Raw genomic sequence first — 20,308 nt, 5'->3', positions numbered from 1 at the left:
ACTGCAAAAGAGGAGTGCACACACAGTCGTTATACAACCCGGTTAAAAGCATCCCTGTGGGCCGGGCGCGGTGGCTCACGCCTGTAATCCAAGTACTTTGGGGGCGAAGGCGGGCGGATCGACTGAGGTCGGGAGTTCAAGACCAGCCTGACGAGCTTGGTGAAACCCCTTCTTTGAAATAATAATAATAATTAATTAATTTAAAAAGCATCCCTGTATCAGACGTAATCATTTACAAAGAACGCGTGTGCTCAACTGTCTGGCGCTTTTCCATTTGCTAATACTATAACAGGAGTTCCAAAACAGGGAGAGTTAGGCGAGGCGCAGTGGCTTGCGCCTGTAATCCCAGAGCTCAGGGAGGTCGAGGCAGGAGGATTACTTGAGTCCAGGGGTTCGAGACCAGCCTGGCCCCACATAGGGAGACCCCCCCCCCCCACCCAGTATCTACATTTTTTTTTTTTTTTTTTTTTTTTTTGAGACGGAGTCTTGCTCTGTCTCCCAGGCTGGAGTGCAGTGGCACGATCTCAGCTCCCTGCAACCTCCGCCTCCCGCGTTCAAGCGATTCTTCTGCCTCAGACTCCCGAGTAGCTAGGACTAGAGGCGAGCGCCACCATGCACGGCTAATTTTTTTTATTTTTAGTAGAAACAGTTTCACCATATTGGCCAGGCTGGTCTCGAACTCCTGACCTGGTGATCCGCCTGCCTCGGCCTCCCGAAGCGCTGGGATTATAGGTGTGAGACACTGCTCCCGGACCAAAAAAAATGTTTTTTCTTTTTTTAAAAGTATATTTCATATACTTTTTTTTAAAATTACTTTTTTTTTTCTTTTAAATAGAGACGGGGTTTCACTATGTTGGCCAGGATGGTATTGATCTCTTGACCTCGTGATCCGCCCATCTCGGCCTCCCAAAGTGCTGGGATTACAGGTGTGAGCCACCATGCCCGGCCCCCAAATTTTTTTTAATTAGCTGGCATGGTGGCACGTGCCTGTGGTCCAAGCTACTCAGGAGGCTCAGGTGGGAGGATCGCCTAAGTTAAGGAGTTCCACGCTGCAGTGATTCAAGATTGCACCACTTTCATTCCAGCCTGAGTGACAGCACGAGATGCTGTCTCAAAAAAAGGAAAAGGAGGATATAAGTAAGTGAGGGTACATCGCTTCCTTAGACTAGCTTTCCTGTCAATAAATGTGGAGGAAATGATGGAAATAGAAGCTTTCCTGTCAATAAATGTGGAAGGAATGCTGGAAATAGTAAATTTAGAAAAATTTCCATTGGGGCCAGGCGTGGTGGCGCACAGCTGTAATCCCAGCTACTCGGAAGGCTGAGGTTGAGGCGAACTGAGATCCACCATTACACTCCAGCCTGGGAAACAGGAACAAAACTCCAACTCAAAAAAAAAAGAATATTTCCCATTGGGTAGCCATCCCAATAATAGCTGCTGCAGATGAAAAAAAAAATTTTTTTTTGAGACAGAGTTTGGCTCTTGTTGCCCAGGCTGAAGTGCAATGGCACAATCTCAACTCACCGCAACCTGCGCCTCCGGGTTCAAGCGATTCTCCTACCTTAGTCTCCCAAATAGCTGGGATGACAGGCATGCACCACCACACCCAGCTAATATATATATATATATATATATATATATATATATATATATTTTTTTTTTTTTTTTTTTTTTTTTTTGAGACGGAGTTTCGCTCGTTACCCCGTCTGGAGTGCAATGCGAGTGGCACGAACTTGGCTCACCGCAACCTCCGCCTCCTGGGTTCAAGCAATTCTCCTGCCTCAGCCTCCTGAGTAGCTGGGATTATAGGCACATGCCACCATGCCTAGCTAATTTTTTGTATTTTTAGTAGAGATGGGGTTTCTCCATGTTGGACAGGCTGGTCTCAAACGCCAAACCTCAGGTGATCTGCCCACCTCGGCCTCCCAAAGTGCTGGGATTACAGGCGTGAGCCATTGTGCCTGGCCAGTAATTTTTTCTTTATGGCTTGGTGCCACAGGCCTGTCACCCAGGACAGTGTGTAACTCTGCAGCCTTTGTCTCCTCTCCTAACTGGCTGATTGGGGATCTGTTAGTGAGTCACACTTATGAACCATGGCTGTAGACAAACTTTTATTCTAGCTGGTAAGGACAGATTTCGTTTTGGGTTTTGGTCTTTTTAAAGACGGGTTTTCACCATGTCGGTCAGGCTGGTCTTGAACTCCCAACCTCAGGTGATCTGCCTGCCTTGGCCTCCAAAGTGCTTGGATTAACAGGCGTGAGCTACCACACCCTGCCCAGATTTCTTTTTTTAAGGTCCCAAGCTTCTTTTGAAAGGTATAATACTTCCTGCATTGGAAGTTCTTCTTCCTGACTCCTTGTTCTAAATGGGGATTCACTCCCTGACTCCTGGGCTAAAAGTCTCTTCTTCCCAGCTCACTGTGAGGCCTCTCTGTTCTCTCTCTTGGATCCTCCTCCCATTGGAACTTCTCAGTCACCTGAATCCCCTCTTCTCAAACCCCTCCAGACTGTATGCTCTGCCAACTTTACGTGTTTTTATTTATTTAGAGACAGATACTCTCTGGGTCATCCAGGCTGGAATGCAGTGGTGTAATCTCAGCTCACTGCAGCCTCTGCCTGCTGGGTTCAAGCTATTCTGCCTCAGCCTCCCAGGTAGCTGGGATTACAGATGCACACCACCACGCCCAGCTAACCTTTGTATTTTTAGTAGAGATGGGGTGTCACCATATTAGCCAGACTGGTCTCAGACTCCTGACCTCGTGATCCGCCCACCTTGGCCTCACAAAGTGCTGGGATTGTAAGCGTGAGCCACTGCACCTGGCCAAGTGATGACCTTTTTGATGGGTTTTGTTGTATATTGTGAACAAATCATTATTGTGTCCAATATTGGAATGAAATTATCACTACTGTATCATGAGTAGGTATTTTGATTCTATAGTTCCCTCAGTGTTATATCTTGACTTGTAATCAATAGTGAATATTTCTTGATATTTAATGTATAGGACATTTATTTATAATAAATAAATACTTTCCAAAGGAAAAAAAATGTGGCCAGGTGCAGTGGCTCACACCTGTAATCCCAGCACTTTGGGAGGCTGAGGCAGGCAGACCACTTGAGGCCAGGAGTTCGAGACCAGCCTGGGCAATATGACAACCCTATCTGTACAAAAAATACAAATATTAGCCAAGCATGGTGGTGCACACCTTCAGTCCCAGCTACTTGAGTGGCTGAGGCAGGAGGATCACTTGAGCCCAGGAGTGCAGAGGGGTGATCTCTGCACTCCAGCCTGGGCAGCAAATCAAGACCTTGTCTCACAAACAAAGGGAAAAAAAAGCAATGTGAGTCTTCTCAATATTAAAAGAGCTAGGGTGTTTTGTTTTACAATTGTAAAACACTTGTCTTTAAAGTCTTTTGTCCCTTTAGTATTATTTCACAGTGATGTGTAATGTGTTTGTTTTTCTGAGACAGAGTCTCACTTTGTCGCCCAGGCTGGAGTACAGTGGTGTGATCCTGGCTCACTGCAATCTCTGCTTCCCAGGTTCAAGTGATTCTTCTGCTTCAGCCTCCCAAGTAGCTGGAACTACAGGTGCCTGCCACCAGGCCTGGCTAATTTTTGTATTTTTAGCAGACAGGGGTTCGCCATTGTTGGCCAGGCTGGTCTTGAGCTCCTGACCTCAAGTTATCCACCTGCCTCGGCCTCCCAAAGTGCTGGGATTATAGGCATGAGCCACCGCACCTGGCCATGTAATTTGTTTAGTCAAGTGTTTGAAACTTTTTTACATTTTTGACAATTTTCCAAAATCCAATTCTAAATTAAGTCTTTTTGATCTTGAACTAATTTTGGGATTTTTCAAGAGGCCCTCTGGAAAGTGTCTAAGGATTCATCTCTTAGCTTGTGAGAGAGATTACACTACCCGAGCTTATTTGATGTTAAATTACATGGGAAGTATTGTCAAATAATAAGTGATGCTCCTTCTTTATGTTACATTTGAATGGCTATGTTAATGATTGCTCTAGAAATTGTATGAAATTCCGAGAAATCTGATAAGTCCTGCTAAAATGTTGTCAGTCACGATTAGCATTATTAGGTTTCAGCTCACTGAAACCTCCTCCTCCCAGCTTCAAGGGATTCTCCTGCCTTAATCTCATGAATAACTGGGATTACAGGCACCAGGCACCAGGCCCAGCTAATTTTTGCATATTTAGTAGAAACAGGGTTTCACCATGTTGGTCAGGCTGGTCTTGAACTCCTGACCTCAAGTGATCCACCCACCTTAGCCTCCCATATTGCTGGGATTACAGGTGTGAGCCACTGCGGCCAGCCTCCTGATTTTTTCTTTCAAAATGGGGGCTTGCTGTGTCACGCAGGCTGGAGTGCAGTCGTGCAATCATGGCTTACTGCAGCCTCAAACTCCTGGGCTCAAGCAACCCTCCCACCTCAGCCTCCCAAGTAGCTGGGATTATAGGCATGTGCCACCGTGCTGGGCTAGACTGTTATTTTAAATGAGTTGCCTGCCCGAGACTTTAGTAAAGACCTGAAGGAATTGGGGGAGAGTGTGGTTTGGATATCTACAGGGAGTTGAGTGCAAAGACCCTGGGGCAGGAGCTATGCAGAGTTTATAGCTCTGAGTTGAGGGTATGGGGGAGGCCTGGGCAAGTAAGGTGAAGTGGGAAGCAGTGCCAGACATTGTGGGGACACCAGCATGGGAGGACCATGGATCTGTGGGGCAGGCACCCCCAGAGATACCACCTTGTACTCATCCTATTCTGTCCTGGCCCATGGTTCTGCCTTTCCACCTGGCTGGGAGCTGGGGGGGCCATTACGGTGTCTCCCCAAGCTTGTTTCCCCATCTGTAAGGTGAAGATCACAACGGGGTTAGTCTGTTAGGGCCTCCTTCAAAAACCACCAAGGGCTGGGCACAGTAGCTCACACCTGTAATCCCAGCACTATGGGAGGCTGAGGTGGGAGGATCACTTGAGCCCAGGAGTTTGGGACCAGTTCAAGCAACATAGTAAAACCTGTTCCCTACAAAAAATACAAAAATTGGCTGGACGTGGTGGTATGCACCTGCAGCCCTATCTACTCAGGAGACTGAGATGGGAAGATCGCCAGAGCCCGGGAGGCAGAAGCTGCAGTGAGCTGTGATCTTGCCGCTGCACCCCAGAATGGGAAACGGAGTAAGACCCTCTCTCAGAAAACAAAAGGCCTCACAAATGGAACCACTTAAATAACACATTTATTGTCACACAGTTCTGGAGGCTGGAAGTCCACGATCACAGTGATGGCGGCCCTGCTCCCTCTGAGGTCTCCAGGAGAAGCTTTGAAGCAGGCCCCTCTCCCAGCTTCTGGTGATACCTTGGCTCATGGAGAATTCTAGTCTTCACACGGTGTTCTCCCTGTGTGCATATCTGTCCGTGTCCAAATCTTCCTTTTTCCTCCATCGTCAGGCTGTAGGGCAGTGGTACAATCACAGCTCGCTGCAGCCTCGACCTCCTGAGCTCAAGTGATCCTCCTACTTCAGCCTCCCGAGTAGCTGGGACTACAGGTGTGCAACACCATGCCTTGCTAATTTAATTATTTTTGAGATGGGGTCTTGCTATATTGCCCAGACTAATCTGGGCTCAAGCAGTCCTCCAGCTTTGGCCTCCCAAAGGGCTGAGATTACAAGTGTGAGCCGCTGCACCCAGCCCAAATCTTCCTTTTTTGTTTTTTTAGATACAGTCTCCCTCTCTTGCCCAGGCTGGAGTGCATTGTGCGATCTTGGCTCACTGCAAACTCTGCCTCCCTGCAAACTCTGCCTCCCGCATTCAAGCGATTCTTCCACATCAGCCTTGCACTACAGGTGTGAGCCATCACACCCAGCTCATTTTGTATTTTTTTTTGGTAGAGACAGGGTTTCAACATGTTGCCCCATGCTGGTCTCAAACTCCTGAGCTCAAGCAATCCTTCTGCCTCAGCCTCCAAAGTGCTGGGATTACAGGCATGAGCCACTGCACCCAGCCTCAATCTTCCTCTTTTTTTTTTTTAATTTTAGAGATGGTGTTTCGCTCTTGTTACCCAGGCTGGAGTGCAATGGCGCAATCTCAGCTCACCACAACCTCTGTCTCCAAGGTTCAAGCGATTCTCCTGCCTCCCTCCAGAGCAGGGGATTATAGGCATGCGCCACCACGCCCAGCTAATTTTGTATTTTTAGTAGAGATGGGGCTTCACCGTGTTGGTCAGGCTGGTCTCAAACTGCCAACCTCAGGTGATCCAGCCACCTTGGCCTCCCAAAGTGCTGGAATTAAAGCCACCTCGCCCAGCCCAAGTCTTTTATAAGGATAGTGTCATACTGGATTAGGACCACACTAATGACTTCTCTACTTTGGTTCCCCCTGGAAAAATCCTATCCCCAAATGCAGTCACATTCTGAGGTACTGTGGGTCAGGACACTGATGCATCTTTTTATGGGGATGCGACTCATAACACCAGTAGAATCACAACTGAGGGCTGTGCTTCCTTAGGGGGCTCAGGCTGCTGGGGAGCCATGGGCAGGATGGAGGCAGAGGGACTCATGCAAGAGCAGGGACTGCTCTTCTCGGGTAGGCCGAGCCTCTGGGCAGAGGTGAAATCGGCGGGGGGGGCTCTTCATGAGGGCAGGGCACCATCCAGGTTGGGTGCTGGCACTGGACGCTGGCACGGGACATGGTGACCGCTGGCGCAGATGAACCTGTTGGCAGCAAGGGCAGTGCCCCCAGCTGGGAGCCTATTGTCCTGACCCAGAGAACACATATGGGACTTGGGGTCTTAGTTTCTCCTCAGGCCTGGGGGTGCAACCTGGGTCACAGCTGGGAACCTCTTCTGAGTTCAAAGTGAGCCATGAAAGGCTCTGAGCCCAGCAGAGTGGTCTGGGCAGGAAGGAGGAGGGACAGGGAGGCCCCTGCTCCTCCCTAGGTGGACCTGCATCATGTCACACTCAGGCTGGGAAGCCCCGGTGCAGGTCCACACCCACCCTGCACTCTCATGGATCCAAAAGACCAAGTTAGGGCTTGGGTGCAGCGGCTTAGAAAAGCTTGGGTCTCAGCATTGGATATGCAGGACCCCCTTATACTCTGCCAGGCCCAGGGATGCACTCTTTAGAGCTGGCCCCAAACCAGGAGCTCCCGGGGCTGAGACAGATGCAGACCCGCCCTCCTGCGCTTCCTACCATCCCCTGGCCCCCACCATCCAACAGAAGTCCAGGCCAGCCATGCCTCCCCCTCCAGTGGGGCCCCCACAGGCTCCACAGCGACCTGATGTCCCTGTGTGGGTGGCTGGCCCCATAAACAGCACCTACCACATTCCACACACATGGGGTCTCTCACAGCGGCCCCTGCCCAAGGACAGATGGACTGACCCAAAGGCATCCATCAGTGGTGCTCAAGAAGCATGAGGTGGGAAGGGAGGTGGGAAGGGCCTTGTCCAGGGTGTCTGATCACACAGGAGATGCAACAGCTCCCACTGGCATCCTGCACACAAGGGAAAGCCCTCAAAATGCGCTCACCACAGCCTCAATTTTATTATCAGCAGCTCACATTCAGGTACGGATTCCTACAAAAGTTTGCCTCACTCGAAAAGAGGGCAGGGCTGGCTGAGATGGGGCCGCCAGAGCCATGGCCTCCAGCTGGGCAAGCGGGGGTCTGAGAGCCCCTGGTGCACATGGAGCCTCCCAGCACACACAGTAGTATCCCCAACACACAGGACACCTGGTACACTCAAGGTCACTGAGTCTGCCAGTGAGTCTGCACTTCTGTTATCAGAGTGGGTTTCTCTCAGGTCTTCTTTGTGCCCAATTCCAAATGTGGCTGTCTCCTCTGCAGGGGCAGGTCTGCTTGTCAAGAATCCAAGCACACCTGTGCTCTGTGGCCACAGGAGAGGAGAGGCCGCTTTTAAATACCAGGCTACTCCTGTTGTTGGACCAGAACAAAAATCCACTGGCCAAAGCAGTGGGTGAGAGTCACCTGCTGCCTCATTCAACATGGTGTGTGTGCACCTGTGTGTGTGTGTGCAGCTGTGCACATGTGTAGTACACCTATGCTGTACATGTGCCACACCTGTGCATGTGTCGGTGGGCACATATGCACCTTGAGTGTGCATGCTTGTGCACGTGCAGCAGTGTATAGGTGTGCCTGTGTACATGTGCAGGTGTGGGCTCAGATGTATCCACATGTTCATGGTATATCTGGGCCAGCCCTAGACCTGGTGTCAGACTTTGCTGCTCCCCACTGGCATAAAGGCAGACCCTGAGCTGGGCGTGGGGTCACAGATGGATAACACACAAACCACAGGGCCCTGAGCTTGGATGCGGGCCAAGCCACGGGCAGTGCAGTGCAGTATGGCCAAGGAAGGTTTCCCGTCCAAACTATTCCCAAGGCGGGGCCTCCCCTCCCAGGAGCCCCCTGGGCACGCCCAGAAGTGGGGTTAGCTCTGCAGTGTGAACTCGTGGGTGCTGGTCTCCCAGTGGGAGGGGTCCTTGTCCAGCATGCTACGCTCAGTGAAGGTCACATGGCCATCCGCATCTACCAGGATGATGGTGTTGGTTCTGAAAGAGAGCAGGGACCCTCGTTCACCTGGTGTCCCTCAGCCCTGTCCTGCCTGTCATAGCTATAGCTAAGGCAAGAATCCAGGCAGGTAGAGGCAGGACCCCCATGCCCAGAGGCTGTGCCAGGGCACAAAGGAGCAGCAGCCTCAGCTTGGGGACGAGGAGGGACCATCAGGGGCGTGTGGGCTCCCAGTTGGCGCCACAGGCCCACACTTGGTGAGACCTGCCACCTCTAGTGGGAACCAGCCCAGCCCACCCTGCTCTCCCGTGTAGCATGAGCTGCATCACAGAGCAGCCTGTGGGCTGACCACACACCTCCCCTTCAGAGGCCCCGGTTCCAAGACACTCAGCTGCAATTGGCTCTTCCAGGAGGTCAAGCTGTTAACCACCTGGGGCCGAGGCCTCCTCTGGAAGACTCCATCTGTGCCATCTCTCCTGTTGCCCAGGCCATGCTGGCCAGTCTGAAGCAAATGCTCAGCACACTGTTCTCTCCTCTAACCCTCTCTGCCATGGGCTTTGCAGATGGAGGGTGGCACTGGATCCCCCAGCAGTCTCAGCACAGGCTGGTTCCCAGGGCAGACATACACTCAGTGCCCCCTGTGGGGTGGGACCCAGCAGTCATGTGACCTGCCAGGGAGCAGACTTGGCACCTGCCTTCCCCTCACACATAGGAAGATGAGCCTATGACAGAGGAGGGGCTGAAGGAAATGACACCCGGCACCTGCCAAGGGGCCAGCCAGCCCCAAGTGGGAAAGGCTGGCCAGCAGCCACCACCCAGGGGTATGGCTGGCAGGCCTAGTGCCATGGTGCCAAGGCATTTTCCCGCAGGGATCCGCCAGTGTGCAGGGAGCCCTAAGGCCATCCTGGCCTCGCATGGCTGTGTACTGGCTCCTCAAGCCTGGCCTGTGGGGCCCTGGGAGCCTGTGGCATCTGAGTACCCCTGCAGTGATGTCCGTTCAGGGCGGAAGTTCTGCAATCCACTCAGGCGGGAAGGAGCCTGGCCCTGACTATGGAGCATGGGGGTACTCGGCCTCTTTGCTGGCCGTCCGCCCTGGGAGGTGGGATGTGGATAGGAGGTGGTGCACCCACGGTGCCGCAATACCTGGTGCCGTAGCCAGGGCAGCGCACACACACAGCCGAGTACTTGCTCAGTATGGGCTGCACGTACTCCCGGCCCTGGTCCTCGATGGCCGGGTCTGGCAGCTGCCTGCAGAATGGAGGGAAGTGGCGGCCATTAGTCCCTCGGCAGCCTGAGCACAGCCGGGTCTAGCCCCATCCCACCTGCTGGCCTAAGTGGCTCTGGGGAGTGGCCAGGGGGGACTGCAAGGGTTGTTTTTCTTCTCTTTTCTTTTTGTTTTTCCTTTCTTTCTTTTTGTTGAGACAGAGTTTCGCTCTTGTCACCCAGGCTAGAATGCAATGGCTCGATCTCAGCTCACTACAACCTCCACCCGCTAGGTTCAAGTGATTCTCCTGCCTCAGCCTCCCAAGTAGCTGGGATTACAGGTGTGCCCATCGAATTTTGTATTTTTAGTAGAGACAGGGTTTCACCATGTTGGCCAGGCTGGTCTTGACCTCCTGACCTCAGGTGACCCACCCACCTAGGCCTCCCAAAGTGCTGGGATTACAGGCATGTGTCACTGCACCCGGCCTGTTTCCTCTGTTTCCAATCAAGGCAGAAAATCTCCATCTACCCTTAACTTACGACTCAATTGCAGAGCTTCAGCCCTAGATAGCACACAAGCTCCCTGCCTGCCCTGAGATGGTGACAGAAGTCCACTCAAGCCAGCCATTGTAGCTAGCATTGGGGCTCCAACTGTCAGTGAGGGCAGCCAGGGCCGGTCCTGGGACTGCCCCATGTGGCACAGTGATAGGGGACTGTGTGCACCTACAGCTGGGAGGGGCTGCCGGGTACACCCATGGGCTCTTCCAATGAGGCAGCGACGCTGAAGCTGAAGGATGAGGCCTCAGATCACCAGCCCAGAGGAAAGGGAGGAAGCAGGGGGCAGAAAGGCGCCCCAGGGGAAGGAGTGGGAGACAGGCCATGGGGGCTCCTCTGAGGACGGTGAGCTGGACAGAGTGACAGTAGACGCTGGGTCACCTGGACAGGATGGTGGACTGACCTCGGTGGGGAGGGAGGGATATGTGGGGCATCTCACCCAGTGGGAGAAAGGCTGGCTCGGGAGGCACTAGGACCCACAGCTGTGGTAACGAAGACCCCAGTGCCCTGCCCCTGAGGGGCCTCGAGGCCTATGGGCAAGGAAGTGGGTGGGGGCTCCCTACTCCCAGACAGTTCCCGGGACTGCAAGCCCATGCCCAGCACTTAGCCCAGGGTGGCTGAGGACAGACCACACGCAGGAAGCCCTATCAATCCTGAGAGTGCTGATCCTGGCCACTTGTTTCCATGATTTGTCTCATCCCCCTGGGTTTGTTGAGTGTCTAGAATCTTCTGGAACCTCCTCCTAGCCCTCAGCATGCAAAGGAGAGCATCCATCTGCTCTTTCCCATGTGCATGCATCAAGCCTCTGGGTGCACTGAACCTCCATCTCCTGTCATCAAAAGTCCTTGCTGTCTCCTCAGCTGGTCTAAGGGAACAGGTGAGGAGGACAGCACGTCCATCGGCTTCCCTGCAGCTGGGTACCCAGCCTGGGCACCACCTCAGGCCTCCTGGGGCCGCAGGGCCTGCCTTTCCCTGCCCCAGTAGTGGGAGGACATGGGGCTCAAGCCGGCGGGACCCGCTCACTCACGCCTCTTCGTTGTTGAGCACATCCAGGAGGTCGGCGATGAGCACGTCCTTGGGCAGCGCCTGGCTCCGCTCCACAGCCTCCAGGAAGAGCTGTTTGCCAAAGCACAGCTTCCTCCAGGGTGTCTCCAGCAGCGCGTTGCTCAGCCCGTAGGTCCCTGTGGGGAGCAGTCAGCTGGCCATACAGAGGCCCTGCTATGCCATGTCAGGGCAAACTGCCACCTGCCACCTGCCTAACATGGGGTATGGCTGGGGACCATGAAATCAGGCCAGACCGAGGCCAAGCTGCTCCCATGCTCCAGCACCTTCCCGATGTTCATTCCTGACCTGACGGCATGGCAAGGAGTGGAGAACTCAACAGGGTGTGGAAGGGGCATCCACAGGAGACCACAAGGCACAGATACCTAGCAGCCTGAATGGATGAATGAATAAGAAATGAGTAACCTGAGATCTCACAGGCAAAGGGGGCAGCCAAGAGGGAAACTCTTCACCTCACGCCAGGTTGGGGGGGCCACTTGAGAAGGTCAAGAGTGAGAGAATTAGCCACCAGAGGCCAGGAGGCGCCCACCACAATCATGTCCCTATGTGGGGAACCCCCAAGAGTGCCACATAGGGGGTACAGATGTGGGCAGGGCCTCAGCCGAGCATGGCCCACCTCTGTATACCAGCCGGGCCCCGGGCTAGGGGAGCCAGAGGTCTCGATGCATGGAGTCTGACCTGTGGCTTCTCAAAGCAAGCTCCCAGAGTGGTGGCAGAAGGCATGGCCAACAGGAAGAGGGTTTCTCATGTCACAAAAAGTGAAGGGCAGGGACTTGAGGTGGAGAAGAACCTCATTCACCTCAGAGGCTCTTCTGCAGAGGCCAGGGCAGCAGGAGAGAGCTTGATGGGAGCCATGCATCCCAAATGACGCGACAGGGACACTGAGACACCACCTCTTTCCCGTCAGACTTCCAGGAGAAGATCTTGGCCAAGGCATTTCCCAGGAAGATAGCCCGGGCTCTGCTAGAGCCCCCAGAGCCAAGCCACCAGCCCCAGGTGTCACAGTGATTTTTTTTTTTGCAATGGAGTCTCATTCTGTCACCCAGGCTGGAGTGCAGTGGCGCAATCTTGGCTCACTGCAACCTCTGCCTCCTGGGTTCAAGCAATTCTCCTGCCTCAGCCTCCCGAGTAGCTGGGATTACCTGCATGCGCCACCAGGCCTGGCTAATTTTTGTATTTTTAATAGAGATGGGCTTTCACCATGCTGGCCAGGATGGTCTCGAACCAACCACCTCGTGATCCATCCACCTCGGCCTCCCAAAATACTGGGATTATAGGAATCCCTTTATACAAAGTGTCCACAACAGGCAAATCCATAGAAAGCAGATTAAAGGTTTCAGGGGCTAAAGAGACAGGGAATGGGGAGCAGCGGCTGATGGGTATGGCTTTCCTTGGGGATCAAGAAAAGGTCCTGGAATTGGGTAGCGATGATGGCTGCTCAACTCTGAATGAACCGAAACCTACTGAATGATACGTTTTAAATGGGTGAACTGTGCTGCTCGTCAGTCGCATCTCAATAACGCTGTTACTAAAAAAACTAAAGGCAACGTGGACCAGGTGGGGCAGAGTCAGGAATGAGACAGGATGTAGTCAGAAATAATTTCTCCAAAACAACCGAGCAGATAATAAGCATCTCTGACCACTGAGATCTCAGCCTCTGAGAACCAAGGGTGTCACGGGGATGGTTACAGTGACTGCCCCAGAGGCCTCTGGGCCAATGTTCAGAACGAGGGGGTGGTAGGGAGTTTCCAATTCTCTCCTGGGCAGTCACAGGCTCAGGGTGGCCCAAGTCTACTGCCACAGACCCACCTTGCTGCACATTCCAACCCCATGACCCTGACTCACAGGGAGGCCCTGGGGCAGGTGGAACAGCAAGAGCCGGCTGAGACAGCCAGAACAATCCTTTGGAAGCTCAGGACCTTCTGGGGCCATGTCCCTGCCTTGCTGGTAGCGTCTGTGTCTGTGCCACTGCCCAGTTCTTAGGAGCTCAGCTGGGCCACCCACAGTTGTATCGAAGGTAGGGAGGGGAAGGCCAGGGTCACAGAGGGTGGCTGAAGGATGAGCTCCAGGTGGAGGAGAGGGCACCAGCTGGTATACACAGGGGCAGTGGGTAGGACACATTGGAAGCCACCCTCCAGGCCAGGCACATGCCACCGCTGAGGATCCCAAGTAGACCAGGGGTCCAGGCCTGGGCACCACCCCAGCAAATGGGGTGCGGGGCCCATCTGTGGACCAGACATCACTGGGTAGACGTGAGAAGCTGTCATGATGAGCCTGCCAGCACCATCAGCACCCCCAGGTGGGGTGGGGCCACTCAGCTGTCCCGAGGACTGCTTACCACCTCCCTCAGGCACCTCCAGGGACACTTGGGGCTTCTGGCCAACCATATGCACCCAGTGGGAAGGTGTGCACCTGTGACCTGCAACCTTGGTGATCTATGCCAAATGCAAAAGGAAGTCTGTGTGATGCAGGCACAGAGCTGCAGAGGAGCGCCCCCTCACAGAGGGGTGTGGGTGGCACCAAGGGCACTGACACTCTCCCCAGGTGCTGGAACGGCCAGCAGCTTGGGTAGAAGGACCAGAGTGGGCATCTAAGGCACACAGTTCCACGATGCCACCAGCGAGGAGTGTCTGGGGGCAGCAGGTGTGGGAGTGAGCAAGCCGTGGGCCCTGGAGCCCAGGCTCTGGTCCCTACAGTTTTGTGTACCCAGGGCAAATGACATTTCCCAGGAGTGCTGCTTTGTTCTGGCACCAGACCTGGGACAAGATGCAGACCTCCCTCCCAGAACGTGGCTACAGAGGGGGGCAATGTGACACATTCTGTCCAGGTTGGGGCACTGGCAGAGGAAGCTTCCAGGAAATCACAGCACCCGAGGAGCGGGGAGAGAAAGGGCACGTAGCAAAAGGCACAGCCTGGGCAGTGGCTTAGAGCCAGGGCTGGAGGGCCCAGACATGGAGTATGACCTGGCACAGGGGAGCTCAAGGCCCTGAGGACAGGGACCGGGGAACAGACCAGGGACTGGGTGCAAGAGACGTGTGTCTGTGCAGGGCTGCAGTGGGGTGTGTATGTGTACGTCAGGGAGCAAAAACCCCGAGTGGGGATGGCCCCAGAGGTGCTGAGAAGGGATGGGCACAGGGCACACTGGGATGGCACAGGAGGTGAGACTGGGGGTGGGCTGCAGGGCTATGGTGGGAAGCCCAGAACAGGGGCGCATCTTGCTCGGCAGGAAAGCCCCATGGCGGAGAGTGCAGACCGAGTTCCCTACAGACCGCAAGGCACATAAGTCGTCCCAGGAGAGTAATGACAAGGGCCTGGTCTCTAAAAAGCACAGGGGTGACCTCGGCATTGAACAACCCCCCACCTCATCAGGCTCCCAGGGCAGGCTCACCTGGAGTTAAAACGATGGGATCAGGCTCCCCTCGGTTCCCATAGTAGCAAATGACATCTCCCTTTGCTGTGCTGCAGACCAAGGGGAGAGAGTGTCAGACTGTAGCCACAGGGCGTCCTGCCCCTGACACTGCCTGGCAATCTCACAGCCCTGTTCCTGGAGGTTGGCGATGCACACAGTAGTCTACTGTGGCCAGGCCAAGGGCTTGCAGGACCCAGCCCCTCGGGCACATGGCAGGCAGGGTCGTAGAGGCCCTAGCTCTTGTCCAGCATCACGGGTATGTTCCCAGCTCACCTCAGGGCCCACCAGCCAGGGAGGCAAAGCATCTAAAAGGCCCTCCTGCCTTGCCAAATGCCCGATAGCACAGGTACACAGAGGCTGCCCATCCCTATGGGCAACTGCAGGGCTGAGCCCCATCCCCACTTCCCCAGCCCCTCCATCAGCACCCCCACCACAGCTCATCTCTGAGCGTTTCCGGACAGGTGGCCCCAGTGTGGCCCCAGGGAGATGGAGGCTTCCAAAGAAAGTGCCCAAGACCACCTCTTCCTACTCTCATTTGCTAAGCGTACACTTTAGGGACAGCTGAGCTGGGCATAGTGGCTCATGCCTATAGTCCTGGCTACTCTGGAGGCCGAGGAAAGAGGACTGCTTGAGGACAGGAGTTTGAAACCAGACTAAGCAACACAGCAAGACCTCGTCTCTACGAAATAATTAAATAAAAGAAAATAGTTAAAAATGCTCCCCAGCTGAAAATATTCCAATCCTCAATACCACAGTAAGTCTTCTAGAACTTGGAGTACCTTTTTTTCAAAGTGAAGAGGGTCTCTTTGTGGCCTGTGAGATGCCTTCCCAGGCCGGATGCTGGGCATGGAGCCCTGGGCCTTCAAGATGAACAGATAGAGAAAGAGCCGGGCATGGTACCTTCCTCCCAGAAGTGCTGTCCACCAGGTGGGACCTGCCTTCCCTGCACCCGCCAGGAGCCCCAGTCTACGTTCACGTTCCATTTTTGTATTTTCTCACCATGGCCTTTGGCAACTTTCCCAAGATGTTTGGTTTATAATTTCAGAGAATATTTGCAGGCAGAAAGCTCCTCTGGGCTTTCTCTGTAAGGACCTATAGAACTGGATGCCTATGTTGGGGCTGCTAGCACAGGCCAGGAGAAGGGCGGGCCTCACCGGGGATAGCTGTGGCCGTGACAAGCCTCTCTCCCTTCCAGGCCTTGGCTTCCTCACTGGCACCCCCCTGCAGGGTTGCTCACTGACCTCTCATGACCCCCGCCCTCCAGCCTTGGCCCTGGAACCAGCTTCTGCCCGACCTGTGATATGCTCTCCTGGCCACTGCCTGCATCCTCAGGCGAGGTGCAGGAGGCTGACCCTCACTCTACAGCATTTGGAGCCGGGCAAGTTGCACAGGCTCTGAGGAGCCCAAGCCCCCACCCCCCGACAGGAGGGTGGAGCCCATGCAGCTGCTCAGGGCATGGCACCCTTGGCACCCCACCTGCACACAGCTGCTGAGCACTGAGTCCTGCTTGTGTCACGGCCACAGATCCACTCTTCTGAGGCTGAGTCAGACTCACATGGAACTACTGACCAGACAAAGTGGTTCCTGAGCACGGGGGGCGTGCAGAGAGCACAGGGGCTCTGCCTCCTGGAGTCACAAAGGCATGGGCAGGAAGAAGGGCTCCAGGCAGCAAGTGGCCTGCGCCAGGCCTCAGCCCTCCACCTAGGGGACGCCGCAAATCTCTCAGCCTCTACAGCAAGTGCGCAGACCCATGTGGGTCAGGGCTGGGCACACCACACTTAAGGGACACTAGGGGAACAGCAGGCCTGAAGCTCCGGAGCCAGGAAAGAGGCCCATGGATCTGCCCTTGTGGAAGGAGGCAGTATCAGGGCCCACCACGGTGTGCCGACAGCTTTCTGTTTGCCTGTTCTGGCAGAAGGCCCCAGACTGACCCCAGTAGCCAAGTTTTGGGGTATTGGAGGGGGTGGAGGGCAGAAGGGAGGAATGCTCGCTTCACCTACGGGCAAAACACACAAAACCTCTGCAGTTCCTGTGGCCACATCTCCAACGGAAGCTTCCCTGGGAGCACAGCATCCCAGCCACTCCAGGCCAGGCTGCCAGGGGCTGCTCTGCACACCCTGCCCGTCGGAGGGGGACACCCAGCCAGGGCCACTCTATGCCGCTGCCCTTCACAGCCTCAGCTTTCTCCTGGGAGCCAGCAGCCCTCACGCCATCACAGGAAGCCTTGGGGTTCACCCCCAAGTCCCCAAGTTGGAACATCTGTAATAGGCTCTATCCTAGGAATGTCTGCCAAGTCACCAGGAACAATGTCCCTGGAGAGACTGCCACGGCCCCAGTAGGACCCGGCTTCCTGATGAGCCTGAGGTCTGCCCCGAGGCAGTGCTGGGCAGGGCCGCCATCCCCCTCTCACAGACCCACCTCAGGTCGGCGGCTATGAGGTTGAAGCCATTGTACAGATGGCCCTCCACAGAGACCTTCTTCAGGTAGGACAAGCTGTCCACATCAGTGGTCAGAAAGTGGGTGACAAGTTCACCTGTGGGCAGGGGACAGATGCCGTGTCCAAGGCTGCAGGGATGTGTTCTTCTCCTGGGAACACTGATGTGGGGCCCCCTGGGGAGGATGCAGGAAGATGAGGGTCCCACTGGAGCCCTGGCCTGTCATGACTGCCACAAGAGTCAGCCACACCTCATCAGCCTGGCTGCCACTCAGGTCAGCACTGAAAACTGCTCATTTTATTAAAAATATTTTTCCCCACTATGTCTTCCTGTGGAAATCCAGCATGAAGCAAACACGTTTCAGTGACACAGCAGTCAGTGACACACAGTGAGGGCGACAGAGGAGAGTGTTCCCTGAGAGGAGTAACAGTGCTCGTGGGTCAGGTGGGAGTGGGCTCCTGACTGTGACGCCAGAGGGCCAGGGCATGGGAAATGGGGACGCTCCCCTCCTCACTCCTCCTGTTTCTGCCACATACCCCTGCGGCATACCTCAGTGGTGTGCTGAGGAAGCCCCCACCTGCCACAGGGCCCAGCTTTCCCCCTTCTTGTCCCTACCCTTACCTGGACCCTTCCCTGCCATACTTTGGTACCGCCGATTCTATAACCTGGCCCTGCCCCACAGTACCTCAGCCCCGCCCCATCCCACACCCATACACCTTGGCACTTCTTACCCTGGCCCCCGCCCACCCCGCCCCACTGTATTGGCCAGTACTGTAGTCCCTTGGCCCCAACCTGTCTCACCTAGGCCTCCCTCACCCCATTGTCTCACCTCGGCCCCGCTCCACCCACCCTGTGTCACCTCAGCCCCGCCCCACTCACAGTACCTCGTCCTCGGGCCTGCCGGTCCAGCTGTGGCTGCAGGTAGTTGGTGAGTGCTGCCAGCTTGCCACGTGTGCTGATGCCCAGCCATGTGCCTCCTTCCTTGCCTTCCTCCATGTCCAGCCCTGTGGCAGATGATAGTGTTACCACCACTGATGCCACCCATTCCAGTCCCCGACCTGGTCCCCAGCACCGGGAGACACATACTTGGTCCAGCTGCTGCCTCAAGCTCCTCGAGGTCATTCGACATGCAGCTTGACCCAGCAGCCCTGGCTGCAGAACAGTGGCTGGAACTCTTCAAGGTCAGGCAGCCCCTGGGGCCCATGGGTCGTGCCAGTGAGATCCCTGCCCTGAAGGACAACTATGGCACCGACCACACCCATCCCAAGAGACACCTGCAGAACACACCCTCCCACTTGGGCCAGTGTCGAGGCTGAGGGGCAGTGCTGGGCTCCAATCGCATGAATGGGGTGCAGGGACCCTGGCTGTCCTTACCCAGCAGGATGCACTAGGCCCAAAGGGCAGACCCTTCACTAGGAGCCCAGCACACACCCAGGACCTTCACCTCCACCAACTCGTCTGCAGGGCACAGGCCACTGCTAGTGCCAAAAGCTTGGAGAGGCCCTGAAAGCCACAGAAGGGCTCCTTCTTACACCAGGGGTCATATTACCCAAAGATTGGGGCAAAAAAGGTTGTTAAGATGTTATTATTTTATTTTATTTTGAGATGGAGTTTCACTCTTGTTACCCAGGCTGGAGTGCAATGGTGTGATCTCGGCTCACCGCAACCTCCGCCTCCTGGGTTCAGGCAATTCTCCTGCCTCAGCCTCCCAAGCAGCTGGGATTACAGGCACACGCCACCATGCCCAGCTAATTTTTTTGTATTTTGAGTAGAGACGGGGTTTCACCATGTTGACCAGGATGGTCTCGATCTCTTGACCTCGTGATCCACCCGCCTCAGCCTCCCAAAGTGCTGGGATTACAGGCGTGAGCCACCGCGCCGGCCCCTATTTTTTATTTTTTTGAGATAGGGTCTCACTCTGTCACCCAGGATGGAGTTCTGTGGTGATCAAACAGCTCACTGCAACCTTGACCTCCCAGGCTCAAGTGATCCTCCCACCTCAGCTCCCCAAGTAGCTGGGAGCACAGGCATGCGCCACCACACCCAGCTAATTTTTGCATTTTTTTTGTACAGACAATGTCTCGCTGTGCTGCCCAGGCTGGTCTCAAACTCCCGGAGTCAAGCGATCCTCCCATCTCAGCCTCCCAAAGTGCTGGGATTACAGGAGTGAGCCACTGCACTGGCTAAGACGTTATTTTTGTAATAATAATCAATTATAACAGAAAAAGAAAATATGTAAAGATCAAAAATAAATGAATTGTATTTGCAGCCAGCAATCATATACGAAGGATATCATATATGAAGAAAACCCAAAAGGAATAGCAAAACCAATGTCTTAGAACTAATAAGCAAATGCTAGCAAGAACTGGAAAATGAAAATTTAAGTATGCCATTTACAACATTTTAAAATCCTTAGTATAATTTAACAAAATAGGAAAATATTTAATGAAATATGGGTGACAAAAACTGAATACTCCAGGGTACTGTAGAGGGTCTCAAGTTGAGCTGACCTGATTTACGGAGAGATGTACATATATACTGACTGAAAGACTCAATAATGTTTGTTGTTATTTGTTTCACTGAGTACTTCTTAGACAACTCAGTATTTTTCAGGTGACACTTCTCCCCAAATGACCCATAAATTCAACACCTTCCCAATCAAAATCCCAGTGGGCTTTTAGTTTCATAGCAATGAACAGACTGACTCTAAAATATCTATGCATATGCACAGGAACTGAGATGGCCAAAACAGTCCTGAAAAAGAAGAACACAGCTTGGAGACCCACATTGTCTGATTTCAAGACTTCCTGAAATGCAGCATCGCTCAAAGACAGTGTGACGTTGGCATCAAGACAGATACACAGATCAATGGGACACAAGAGAGTCAGGAGTAGACCCACATGTATATGGTCAACCGATGTACAACCAAGGTGCCACCGTAATGAACTAGGCAAAAGAAAATCCATTTAATAAATGATGCTGGAACAACGAGAGAGATTTGGGGGTGGGAGGCAGTAAATCTCAACCCCTACCTCACACCGTATACAAAACCTTGAGATACATCACAGACCAAATATAAAATGCAAAATTAGGCTTCAAGAAGCAAACAGAGGAAAACATTGTT

The 20,308-nt window shown here is 53.9% G+C and overlaps 1 protein-coding gene across 43 annotated transcripts in view; it reads right to left on the bottom strand.

Annotated features, from left to right (window-relative positions):
- Positions 1–5,219: 5,219 nt before the first annotated feature.
- Positions 5,220–20,308, bottom strand: part of TANGO2 (transport and golgi organization 2 homolog) — a 43,459-nt gene continuing 28,370 nt past the window's right edge. For 9 of the 43 annotated variants that reach the window (XM_078342121.1, XM_035277771.2, XM_017977995.4 and 6 more), the window contains 7 exons: positions 18,069–18,188; positions 17,168–17,282; positions 15,529–15,609; positions 14,729–14,799; positions 11,306–11,459; positions 9,664–9,768; positions 5,220–5,449 (listed from right to left, as the gene is read on the bottom strand). In XM_078342121.1, coding sequence (XP_078198247.1) covers positions 5,275–5,449; positions 9,664–9,768; positions 11,306–11,459; positions 14,729–14,799; positions 15,529–15,609; positions 17,168–17,282; positions 18,069–18,188 — 821 coding nt within the window. In that variant the 3' untranslated portion in view covers positions 5,220–5,274. Of the gene's footprint in view, positions 5,450–7,514; positions 8,562–9,663; positions 9,769–11,305; positions 11,460–14,728; positions 14,800–15,528; positions 15,610–17,167; positions 17,360–18,068; positions 18,189–20,308 lie in introns of those variants that run through there. The other 34 variants (XM_078342182.1, XM_017978011.4, XM_078342177.1 and 31 more) reach the window with 11 other exon arrangements.

The sequence above is a fragment of the Callithrix jacchus genome, chromosome 1 (genome assembly GCF_049354715.1).
Source record: "Callithrix jacchus isolate 240 chromosome 1, calJac240_pri, whole genome shotgun sequence".
Lineage (NCBI taxonomy): Eukaryota > Metazoa > Chordata > Mammalia > Primates > Cebidae > Callithrix > Callithrix jacchus.
The sequence above is the reverse complement of the archived record's forward strand: the minus strand, read 5'-3'. Positions and strand labels throughout refer to the sequence as shown.